This window comes from Sciurus carolinensis, chromosome 1 (genome assembly GCF_902686445.1).
Source record: "Sciurus carolinensis chromosome 1, mSciCar1.2, whole genome shotgun sequence".
Taxonomy (NCBI): domain Eukaryota; kingdom Metazoa; phylum Chordata; class Mammalia; order Rodentia; family Sciuridae; genus Sciurus; species Sciurus carolinensis.
The window spans coordinates 188,778,147-188,790,616 of record NC_062213.1 but is presented as its reverse complement, the minus strand read 5'-3'; the positions used below and the strand labels follow the sequence as shown (position 1 = coordinate 188,790,616).

The 12,470-nt window shown below is 46.4% G+C and overlaps 1 protein-coding gene and 2 non-coding genes across 3 annotated transcripts; 2 read left to right on the top strand and 1 right to left on the bottom strand.

Annotated features, from left to right (window-relative positions):
* Nucleotides 1-3,347: 3,347 nt before the first annotated feature.
* On the top strand, nt 3,348-3,426 carry Trnav-cac (transfer RNA valine (anticodon CAC)). The gene has a single exon. It is a non-coding gene; the product is annotated as a tRNA-Val (tRNA).
* Nucleotides 3,427-5,563: 2,137 nt separating this feature from the next.
* On the top strand, nt 5,564-8,909 carry Rab42 (RAB42, member RAS oncogene family). The gene is made up of 2 exons (XM_047526438.1): nt 5,564-5,820; nt 6,708-8,909. Exons 1-2 carry the CDS (start codon nt 5,564-5,566, stop codon nt 7,129-7,131), a joined length of 681 nt encoding a protein of 226 aa, XP_047382394.1. The 3' UTR covers nt 7,132-8,909.
* A 2,187-nt stretch (nt 8,910-11,096) lies between these two features.
* On the bottom strand, nt 11,097-11,203 carry LOC124968156 (U6 spliceosomal RNA). The gene has a single exon (XR_007105641.1). It is a non-coding gene; the product is annotated as a U6 spliceosomal RNA (small nuclear RNA).
* Nucleotides 11,204-12,470: the final 1,267 nt, after the last annotated feature.

Here is a 12,470-nt window from a genome sequence, read left to right as displayed (position 1 = left end):
GGGTGGGAACAGTAGTCTCCTAGCTGGTCCCCCAGATTCAGTCATTGCCCCCTACCCCTACAGTACGGTCTCAACACACCAGCCAGGGTGTTAATAGAAGAAGTTTTTAGATTGGGGAGCTGGGAGTGTAGCTCAGTGGTAGTTTATGTGCTTAGCATGAATGAGGACCTGGGTTCAACTCCCTGCAAACCCCACCTCTGCACCCCCACCCCCAAACTAAAATCTACTTTGAGTTAATTTCTCTGTATGGTGGAAGGGAGGTAAGTCAATGATGACTGACTGACTGACTGACTGATTGCATGTGGTTCTCCTATTGATCCAATATCATCTTTTTAAAAGCTTATCTTTGCCCATCTAATTACTTTGGCACCTTTGCAAAAAATCATTTGGGGTCATAATAGTGCATACCTGTACCCAGCTACTCCGGAGACAAGCAGGAAAATCTCAAGTTTGAGGGGAGACTCTATCTCAAAATTTAAAAATTCCAGTGACTCCAGAGGATGGGTCCAAAAGATCCCAAATTTAGGGCTAGTCTCAGCAACTTAGTGAGACCCTGTCTAGAAATAAAATATACAAATAAAAAGGACTACGAAAATATCTCAAAGATAAAGGGCCCCTGGTTTCAATCCCCGGTGCCAAAAAATAAAAGAAACTGAAGCTATCTTGAAGATTCCCTCTTCAAACCCTGATTTTGCAATCATGCCAGAAAGATTTCAGACATGTTGCCCAGAGAAACAGGTAAGAGTTTATGAGAAGGGTTTAGGGAAAAGGAGAAGCGAACGGTATCAGGGAGAGTGGGTTCTCTCCGAGAGGATGGTGTTCTCATGCCCTCCAATTTTTTCTGTTGTTGTTGTTGTCGTTGTTACTGGGGATTGAACCCAGGGAAACTTTGCCACTGAACTACATCCCCAGCTCTTTTCTATTTTTCATTTTTATACAGGGTCTCATTAAGTTGCCTAGGGCCTTGCTAAATTGTTGAGGCTGGCCTGGAACTTACCATCTTCCATCCTCAGCCTCCAGAGTCACTAGGATTACAGGAATGCACCACAGCACTTAGCCTATGCCTACTATTTTGAGGAACCTCCATACTGATTTCCACAGTGCTGTACTAATTCACAGTCCCACCAACAGCATAAAAGTGTTCCTTTTTCTCCATATTCTCTCCAGCATTTATTATTGTTTGCATTCTTTTTTTAATGGATTTTTTTAGTTGTTGATGGATCTTTATTTATTTTTATGCGATGCTGAGGATCCAACCCAGTGCCTCACACATGCCAGGCAAGTGCTCTACCACTGAGCCACAACCCCAACCCATTTATATTCTTGATGACTGTCACTCTGACTACATTCTCCTAATTGCTAATGATCTCGAACATTTGTATTTCTTCTTTGAGAAGTGTCTGTTCAATTAATTGGCCCATTTATTAATTGGGTTATTTGATTGTTTTGGCATTAGGTTTTTTTGAGTTCTTTACATATTCTAGATATCAATCCTCTGTCAGAAGAGTAGCTAGCACAGATTTTCTTCCATTCTATAGGTTCTCTCTTCACATTTCTAATTCTTTTCTTTGCTTGTGCAGAAGCTAAAAGATTTCTCAAGTCCTAGGTAGGAGTTATCAAGCACCCTGAAAACTGCATATGGGGTCAGGGATGCTTGTAACCATGATAACTTGCAGACAATTTGAGACAGACTTAAAGGTCTGATCCTTTGGGAACTCATAGAGGACCCTGGAGGCTATGTTTTTGGTTTGTCTTGTTTTTCTTTTCAGAAAATTCCACTGAAGATTATGGTTATTTCAGTGTATAACCTGAGGAAAAAGACTCAAAAAAAAAAAAAAAAAAAGGAGTAAAGATGTCTTAGTAACAATAAAGGTTGGTGAGGATGTGGGGAAAAGGCACACTCATACATTGCTGGTCGGATAGCAAATTGATGCAACCACTTTCAAAAGCAGTGTGGAGATTCCTCAGAAAACTTGGAATGGAACCACTATTTGACCCAGTTATCCTACTCCTCAGTTTATACCCAAAGGATTTAAAATCAGCATACTAGAGAGATGCAGCCACATCTATGTTGACAGCAGCTCAATTCACAATAACTGGGCTGGGTGTTGTAGCTCAGTGGTAGAGGACTTGCCTTGCACATGTGAGGCACTGGGTTCCATCCTCAGCACCACATAAAAAAATAAATAAATAAAATTCACAATAGTCAAGCTATGGAACCAATCTAGGTGCCCTTCAACAGATGAATGGATAAAGAAAATGTGGTATATATACACAATGGAATATTACTCAGCCATAAAGATGAATGAATTTATGACTTTTGCCAGCAAATGGATGGAACTGGAGACTATCATAAGTGAAATAAGCCAATCCCAAAAAAAAAAGGTTGAATGTTCTAATATGTGGATGCTAACACACATCAAGGCAGGGGAGGGAAGAATAGAAGTTCATTGGATTAGACAAAGGAGGATGAAGGAAGGGAGGGGGATGGGGATAGGAAAACAGTAAAATGAATGGGACATAACTTTCCTATGTTCATATATGAAAATACCAACAGTGAAATTCCACATTGAGTACAACCACAAGAATGGGATCCTAATTAGAATAATATACTCCTTATATGTATAATATGTCAAAATACACTCTGCTGTCATGTATATCTAAAAAGAACAAAGAAAAAAAAGTAAAGATGTCTAAAATTGCTAACCCACACATTTTTCAAGCTATCAAGAGTGTTGTTTTCCATAAAATGTTTAAAGTATAATGTCCATTACTTTTAGGATTTTTCTTTGACTGAAAAAGATGGTTTAAAATGTTAACGAGGCCAGGTGCAGTGGCTCATGCCTATAATCCCAGCAGCTTGGGAGGCTGAGGCAGGAGGATCACAAGTTCAAAGCCAGCCTCAGCAACTTGGTGAGGCCCTGAGCAATTTAGCAAGACCCTGTCTCAAAATACAAAATTAAAAACAGACTGGGGATGCGGCTCAGTGAAGCACTCCTGCATTCAATCCCTGGTACAAAAGAAAAATCTTAACACTTAATTGCTTAGCTTCATTTGGCATTACCACTATTAGGGCCTCTGGTAAGTATAATTTGCCCTTATAGATCAGCCCTTGACTTTTTTTTTTTTTTTTTTTTTTTTTTTTTTTGCGGTGCTGGGGATTGAACCCAGGGCCTTGTGCTTGTGAGGCAAGCACTCTACCAGCTGAGCTATCTCCCCAGCCAGCCCTTGACTTTTTAATTAATTAATTTATTTATTTATCCTTGGCTTTTAATCCAATAAAGTGTGTTTCTTCCAGATTACAACAATCCCATGTTAAGAGGATGGTAATGTAAGGATTCCAATTTGGTGCTGGGTGCATAGCTCAGTTGGTAGAGTGCTTGCCTCACAAGCACAAGGCCCTGGGTTCAATCCCCAGCACCACCAAGAAAAAAAAAAAAAAAAAAAAAAAAAGGTTGCAATTCATCCTCACAGTGAGACCAGTGTCTGTCTCCTTTGTGGTGCTGGCAGTGGAACCCAGGGCCTGGTGCATACTACACAAGAGCTTCTACCACTGAACCACACCGCCAGCCCCAGTGTCTGACTCCATTAGAACAGTCAGGATGAGACTTTAGATTCCTGACTAAACAGGGTCATTGCCCCTTGCCCGCCTGAAGCAGCCATTGAAGAAGGATCTTCACCCCCTCAGCGACCCTTAAGATTAAGGGATCAAAGTCTGGGGGTGGAGTGAATGAGATAGTAAAGTGTAAAGTGGGTTCATGATTCATCTTGCCTAGCAGAAAGAAAACAGGGTTCAGGGGAGGAAAATAGCTTGGGTCACACAGTGACTCTGTGGCAGGTCAGCTGATATGTCGATTCTCTTGGCAGGTGCGATCGTAGGCAGACACATGACCCCAACCCACAGCTGGACCGTCTGGGAGAGGGAGGAAGTTGAAGATGCTGACAGTGCACTGTCACATGGGCTGACCAGGAAGGCTTCGGGAGGTTGCGTTCAAGCTGCATTTCCAGGGTCAAAGCTTTATTTCCTGCTGCTCTGCCTTTGCTCAGCTGCCCTGGCCAGAATTACTTGGAAACCTGGCTTCTCACTGATATGTTTAGAATCAGTCAGAAGAAACCTGGTTTTCTCAGATCCCCAGACTCTCCAGTTAGAAACAGAAATAGTAAACCAAGCTTTGGCCTTGGGTAAACTTGGCAGCTAGTCTGTCTTCCTTGCTGAGTGATTCTGAACTAGATATTTAACTTCTCCAAGGCCTTCTTCCTCTATAACAATGAGCAGAATAATACCACCCATTCACAAGGTTGTACAAAGAAAAAATGTAATGATATGATGATTTCAATAGTCCCCAAAGCTACCAATTTGCAAAAACAAATTAAACTAGTAAAACCCACTCACAGTGGTACATGTGCGTAATTCCAACTGCTGGGGAGGCTAAGGCAGAAAGATCATGAGGTCAAGGCCAGCCTCCACCAACTCAGACAAACTGTGTATTAAAATAAAAAAGACTGGGGATGTATCTCAGTGGTGGAGGGCCCCTAGGTTTGATCCCCAGTACCCACTCCCAAATACAAGGGGTTACTACCCATAAAGCACAAAGACGTGATCATCTGGCCAATAAAGATCAGTTGTCAAGTCCATAGGCCAGCTGTACTACTAGAGCTGCAGATGGCAGTGAAGGATACAGAAAACCACAACCCTCAGGGAAAAGGGGAACAACTCCCAGGAAGAAAGAGGACAATGGGTCCTGGGGAGAGAAGGAAAATAATGGTCTGTGGACTTCACCATTTCTCAGCAACAATGGAATTTGAACTTGCACAATTTCTCCCCCGATTGTCCAACCTACGCATTCTGCTAGGATTCAAGTCTACTTAAACCCTATCAGAGTCAGACCCCTCTTGTAACCAGCTGCCAATTTCTCTCCTGAAAGTGTGCTTAAAAATAACAAGCATTGTTGATCTGTCTGTCGCCCGTTTCCATTATTTTTGTTTTCAGGCAGTGTTTGTTCAAATCCCCTCTGACCTGCAGGATAGAAGCAGGGGAACTGCTGAGCATTGAACCTGAACCTTGAGCTGGATGCCCCAGGCAGATCTAATAGGGCTCCAGCAAAGGGGCACCTGGTGGGGAGGGAGCAACTGTACATCTTCCACTTTCCAGAGTGATGTCCCCAGTTCCGGGGCCAGGCTCAAGTAGGGAACCAGTCTCAGCAGCGCAGTGCGCTGGAGAGACACCACTCCAATCAATGAATAGATGTTCTAGAACCCTGGGTCTCTTAGGCCAGGGCTTGCTTGGCCAGGCTTCCCGCACTCCTCCTCCCCACACTATCCAGCTCAATCCCTCTATCCTGTGAGGAGGGGTTATTATCACCCCTATTGCACAGAAGGGAAAACTGAGGAAAGCTTTTACACAAGACATGACTTCCTCCATGCCAACTCTCTGGGGTCTGAGCTTCTCTGCCTGCGGGTGACCCTTTGCTCTGGGCGGGAAGCAGGGACCCATTGAAGGAGGAGGACCCCGCGGGCAGGGGCGGGGTCAGACAAATAGCCCCGAGGGTTTCGGAGCCGGGATATGGCTATGGAGACCTGGGACTGTCGCTACCAGTTTCGGGAATGTCGTTACCAGTTTCGGATCGCGCTGCTGGGAGAGGCGGCGGTGGGCAAGACCTCGCTGCTGCGGCGCTACGTGGCGGCGGGGCCGGGACCGGAGCCCGAGCCCGAGCCCGAGTCCACCGTGGGCGTGGAGTTCTACAGCCGCGCGCTGCAGCTGCCGGCCGGGCCGCGGGTCAAGCTGCAGCTGTGGGACACCGCGGGACACGAGCGCTTCAGGTGCGGCCACTGGGCGGTGGGCAGGGAGGCGCGACGCGGAGGCACCTCAGGTTGTGTTGCGGGGGACCGGTCACTGCCTGCCCCTGGCCGAGCGGACCCCGACCCGAAGGTGCCAACCCTAACCCTCCCTGGGCGCTGCACATCGCCCCGGCCAGACCCTCACTCACAAATACTGAGGGTGCGCCAAGTCCCACAGCCTTGGGTAAGCACTTTACCACGGGGCCACATCCCCAACCCCCCGTCCTGGAGGAACACTCTGCTTAGCGGGGATTTGCACCCCGACTTTGAACTCTGGAGGGATGAATGTCCTGGGTGCCAAAACTCCCATAGCTCAAAGCGGAGGCGTCAGGGGATGTCAAAGGAAGAGAGATTGGCGCGACGGCACGAGCCTGCGATCCTCGTTACTGGGGAGGCCAAAGCAGGGGGATCGAAAGTTCACAGCTTTGGCGGTTTAGCAAGACCCTGTCTCAAAATAAAAAATAGCAAGGCCTGGGGACATAGTTTAGTAGTAGAGCGGTTGCATAGCATGTGAGAGGCCCTGAGTTCAATCCTCAGAAATGCAGACATTAAAGAGAGAGAGGGAGGATGAGAGAATATGAGAATTTGTGTTGGCCCTGAAGGATGAGTAGGAATTGGCCAGGATGGAGAACAGGGAATCACCAGGGCTTCTCCAGGATTGGAGAAATGGTTAGGAGTTTGTGACTGGCTTCCGGACTAGGGAGTGTGGAGTGTCAGGAGAGAGACACACACTGACAGGGCAGAGAAGCTCAGGGCTGTGTGAATGAAATAGGGTGGGATGTGAGGCATTCTATGGATCCCCGGGAGGTCTAGTCTCCTGGGATGTCTTGGAGGCCTCAGCCTCTCCTAACCTACCCCCTCCTCCCCAGGTGCATCACCAGGTCCTTCTACCGAAATGTGGTGGGTGTCCTGCTGGTCTTTGATGTGACGAACAGGAAGTCCTTTGAACACATTCCAGACTGGCACCAGGAGGTCATATCCACTCAGGGCCCCAACAAGGTGATCTTCCTGCTGGTTGGCCACAAGAGTGACCTGCAAAGCACCCGTTGTGTCTCCACCCAGGAGGCAGAGGAGCTGGCTGCCTCCCTGGGCATGGCCTTTGTGGAGACCTCAGCCAAAAGCAACTGCAATGTGGCTCTCGCTTTTGACATCCTCACCAATGCTATCCAGGAAGCCCTGCAGCAGGGGGACATCAAGCTGGAAGAGGACTGGGGGGGTGTCCGGCTTATCTACAGGACCCAAATCCCCAGGTCCTCTAGGAGGAAACAGCAGCCAGGCCCATGCCAGTGTTGACCTGGGAAAGTGTTAGAGCAGAGCAGACTTCAAAATCCCTGATGGGACAGAGTGTTAGTGTCTTTGGATGGCAAATGATGGAGGGTTAATATCAACAGAATCTTGATGAGGTCATGCCTCCTGCATTTTGGGGTCTTAGCCCAACCCCTTTCTAGATAAAGGTTTAAGAGACTAACTATGCAATGTCCTTTCCTTGAGTCTCAGTTTCCTCATCTGTCAATAAGGTTTGTAAAAGATCCCACTGCACAGGGAGTTGAAAAAATGAACAAAATAATAGGTTGTGCTCACTTAGAGCCTGCCACACCGAGAACTGAATGACACAAGCTATCATCCCCTCCAGTGTCTTTCTTGGCTTCGGCCATTTCTGGCAGCATTCCTGGGCTTAAGCAGAAATGCTCAGCGTCTGGTCGCTGCTGCTCTGGCAGTGAGAGTGGGGAATTCCAGTGCAAGCCTGGCTTTCGGGTCCTCCTTAGGTTCTCAGGCCAGAAAGAGTTTGGGCATGCAATCAGACGTGGCCTCAAACTAGGGTTGCTGCCCAGTGTCCCCACAAGCTCAGGGGCTGAATGAATGCAGGAGGCAGGGCTGAACAGGAACGTGTAGCAAGCATACAGTGGACACTCTGATGAGCCACCAAGGGCCGAGGGATCCATGCCCCCACCTACCACCCCACCCTGCTGCAGAGGAGTACTGCAAGGTCATGAACCCCACTTGCAGCACTTGCTGGGAACTGTCCACCCATAAAGGGTAGGGACTGGAGAGATAGCTCAGTCCGTAGAGTGCTTGCAAAGCAAGCACAAGGTCCTGGGTTCGATCCCCAGCATTGCAAAAAAAAAAAAAAAAAAGGGGTAGGCCATATCCCACTTCTATCTGAGGGTAGGAGGGTCAAGGTCTTGCCCTCTTGTGCCAACTCCGAAGATCAAACCCAGATTCATCGCTCTCTGTAGACTCCACTGAGAACATTATTCTGACAACATCACAGCCAAGTTCTCCCTCCTTCCCTTCCTTCCCCAACCAGGTATGGACCTCAAGAATGCCCTGTAATAAATGTTGGCCTCCTGAGGAATTTAACTGGCCACAGTAATTGCTAGGTGAGAATGTCCTGGGGGCAATTGTGGACTTCATGGAGGAAATGGTGCTTATGTTGGGCAGAATCTCAGCAGTGGGTGTGAGCAGAGCATGGACAAGGGCCGCAGCAAAAAGACCACCACCACTTAACTCACTTTGTGAGTTGGGCCAGTGACCTCACCTGAATCTCAGTTTCCTCCTCAGTAACACGTGGCTGATGAACCCTCCTTCCTCGAGTTCTTGGGAGGTTTTTAGTCAGGGCGTTTCTTAGCTTCCTCCCATGGAGGCTGGGCCAGGGTTGACCTCCTGGTGCATGTGGCCCTCCCTTTTTTAAAAATGACCTCAGTAGGCTGGAGCAGTAGTGCAGGCCTGTAATCCCAACTACTTGGGCAGGAAGATTGCAAATTTGAAGCCAGCCTCAGCAACTTAGTGAGACTCTGTCTTAAAAAAAAAAAAAAAAAGGTGGGGGCTGGGTTGTTAGCTCAGTGATGTAGTAGCATCTCTGAACTTAATCCCCAGTACCGCCAACCAAATGAGCAAATAATTAAAACAACCTCATTTATCCTGGTAGTAACCTTGTAAGGTCTGTACAATTATCCCCATTTCACATATGGGGCCAGGAGGGGGCAAGTTTTAGGGCATATTTTCATTCATCAAAATTTTTCTGAGGGCTGGGAATACAGCTCAGTTGGTAGAGCACTTGCCTCACATGCACAAGGCCCTGGGTGCTTCAATCCCCAGCACCACAAACCAAAAAAAAAAAAGAAAGAAAGAAAAAGAAAGAAAGAAGAAAGGAAAGAAAGAAAGAAAGAAAGAAAGAAAGAAAGAAGAAAGAAAGAAAAGAAAAAAGAAAGAAAGAAAGAAAGAAAGAAAGAAAGAAAGAAAGGAAGGGAGGGAGGGAGAGAGAGAGAGAGAAAGAAAGAGAAAGAAGAAAGAAAGAAAGAAGAAAGAAAGAAAGAAAGAGAAAGAAGAAAGAAAGGAAAGAAAGAAAAGAAAGAAAGAAAGAAAGAAAGAAAGAAAGAAAGAAAGAAAAGAAAGAAAGAAAGAAAGAAAGAAAAAGAAAGAAGGAAGGAAGAAAAAGAAAGAAAGGAAGGAAGGAAGGAAGGAAGGAAAGGTATTTAGAAGTCATACAGTATAACTTACAAACATTAACAAATGGATTTTCTTTAAAAAAAATTTTTTTTTCTTTTTTCTTTTTTTTCTGAACAAGCATCTACTCTGTTGGAATCTCTGGGGATACAGAAGCAACCATGACAAGAAAAACCCTCTTGGGGCTGGTATTCTAGCAGAACAGATATAAAAGCAAATAAATTAACTAAATGATTTCCAGTTGTAGTAAGTGCTGTGCAGATGTAAAAAAAACCCTAGACTCTTCACTTTTTCCTGTAAGTGTCGGACAGGTAGCTAAAAGCAGGATTAAAGATTTGGCATCTCTGTTTCCATTTTACATTCATCTTCTTTGCTCTGAGTCATCTTGGATTCCAGGAACAAGGCCTGATTCAGTACACATCTTGTGAGGAGTGGAAGCTACCTCCCAGCCCCAGGCAAAGGAAACTTTCTTATCTGGGGCCCACCTGACCAGTCCTGAGGTAATGATGGACAGACTGCACCTAATCAAGATCACCTGCTTTGGCAGCTGACACAAGCCTCCTGCTGTGCTCATATGCTCATCTCCTCATTCTCCTGTTCATAAAACCTCAAAGCCACTGTCAAGGCTAAGGACGTGTCCTCTTGTCTTCCTGATGTAGCTATACTGATTAAAGTTCCTTGCATGCTTTTCACCATTACCTTTTGTGTTTTGGGGTGAGTGACCAGAACTGATCTGTTGAATCTCCAGAATCAGATCTTATTTTTTGAAGTAGAGGAGGAGCTGAGACAAGGGCAGAGGGGAGCAGAAGGAAAGAACAGTAACTATAGCCCTTCCTGACCAAGGGGGATTGAACCCCGGGGGCTTTGCCGCTGAGCTACATACACAGCTCTTTTTATTTTTATTTATTTATTTTGCGGTGCTGGGGATTGAACTCAGGGCCCTGTGCTTGCAAGGCGACCACTCTACCAACTGAGCTATCTCCCCAGCCCTTCTTTTTATTTTTTGGGACAGGATCTAAGTTGCTGAGATTGGCCTCAAATTTGCCATCTTCCTGTCTCAGTCTCCTGTGTCCCTATCTCATTCCCCAGCTAGATGGTCACTCTTCAAGGATAGGGCTGCTTTTTTTTATTCTCTTGGAGAGGCTACCTTGGGCAGGGCAATACTGGGCTTTTAAATTTTTTTCAAAAATAAAATAAAGGGGCTGGGGAGATAGCTCAGTTGGTAGAGTCCTTGCCTTGTAAGCACAAGGCCCTGGGTTCGATCCCCAGCACCCAAAAATAAATAAAATAAATAAATGAATAAAATAAAATAAAGATAGTCCTGAGTACAGCCGGGTGCTTGTTATCCCGGCAGCTTGGGAGGCTGAGGCAGGAGGATCGAGAGTTCAAAGCCAGCCTCAGCAACATTGAGGCACTAAGCAACTCAGCGAGACCTTGTCTCTAAATAAAATACAAAATAGGACTGGGGATATAACTCAGTGGTCAAGTGCCCCTGAATTCAATCCCTGGTACACCCCCAAAATAAATAAATAAAGACGTCTTTCTACCTATACCTCAGCTTTAACAAATATCAGCACCTATGACCAGTGTTGTTTTGAGGTTGTTGTTTTGCAGTTGCGGGGGTGGAAGCCAGGGGTACTTTACCACTGAATTACATTTTCAGCATATTTTTGTTTTGTTTCGTTTTTGTTTTTCTTTTTCTTTTGTGGTGCTGGGGATTGACCCCAGGAAATTGTGCTTGCTAGGTAAACACTCCATCAACTGAGCTATGTCCCCAGCCCCTCCCAGCACTTTTTTTTCTTTCTTTTTTTTAAAGTATGGAACGCTTCACGAATTTGCGTGTCATCCTTGCGCAGGGGCCATGCTAATCTTCTGTGTATCGTTCCAATTTTAGTGTATGTGCTGCCGAAGCGAGCACTCCCAGCACTTTTTAAGACAGGATCTCCCTCAATTGCCCAAGCTGGCCTCAGACTTGGGATCCTCCTGCCTCGGCCTCCCAAGTCACTGGGATTAAAGGTATGCACTATGGCAGCCAGTTTGTTTTATTATTTTTGGCTTTTGGCCGTGTTAAGGTTGGAACCCAGGACCTGGCACATGCCAGACAAGTGCCCTACCACTGAGCTACACAACCCCAGCCCCTGGTCCATTTCATTTTATTATCCCTTTCACTTTATGATTTTCTTCCTGGGATCCAGCCCTGGCATGGAGCAGGTGCTATCTGTTGTTGACAGGTGCAGGAGAACCTACCCTGGGCTCCTGGTGTGGACACTTCACCCTGGTTGTGCTGGAAGACTCAGTGTTAGGAGAGGCAAGTTTTGTCTTATACAACCAGTGCTCCTGCTGGCCCAGGGCTGTGACTCAGACCAGCAGCGAGGATGGAGACAGCCTAGCATATGCGGGCTGTGACCTCTGCAGTCTTTCAAGCCACCACCACAGGTCTGAGTCCTAGCCTGACCACTGACTCACACCTCAGTGTTCTTAACCTGTAAAAATAAGGGGCCACACTGGAAGACCTCTGAGGGACTCTCCTAATTCCAGGTAATTTTTTAAAAAATTCTTTTATAGTTGTAGATGGACATTGCCTTTATTTATGTATTTTTATATGGTGCTAAGGATCGAACCCAGTGCCTCACACACACTAGGCAAGTGCTCTGCCACTGAGCTACAGCCCCAGCCCTCCAGGTAATTTTAAGACCTTAGTTCAGCTCCGCCGCCTCCTCCCATGCAGGTACCAGACCCGCTCCAGGAGAGCTCCCTGGTCCCAGGTGACTCCTGTCCTCAGAACTCATCCCATCCTTGTTGCAGCCAGCCCCTCTCCTGCCTTAAAACCCTTGACTAATTTTTCCTGAGGAGGACCCCTCAGGCCACATTACTCGACCATTAATCCAAACAATTGCAGCAACTTCCTCATTGGCCCCCTCCTGCCTGCTTCCAATTCCACTCTCCACCCTGGCAGCTGGGCAAGGTTTTATCATACAAACGCAAAATCAGTCCTTAGGCTAAAACGTCACTGGCTTCCGTTGCCTGGGCAGTTTTTTGTTTTGATACTAGGGATTGGGTCCAGGGGCACTTTATCACTGAGCTATACTACCAGTCCTTTTTATTTTTAATTCTGAGACAGAGTCTTGCCACTTTGCTTAGGGCCTTGCTGAGGCTGGCTTTGAATCTGTGATCCTTCTGCCTCA

Excerpts from the sequence above, each read along its gene's own strand:
- Rab42 (XM_047526438.1), top strand. The coding sequence starts at position 5,564 with ATGGCTATGGAGACCTGGGACTGTCGCTACCAGTTTCGGGAATGTCGT. Across the intron at positions 5,821-6,707 it reads GCGGGACACGAGCGCTTCAG|GTGCATCACCAGGTCCTTCT; the intron begins GTGCGGCCACTG and ends CCTCCTCCCCAG.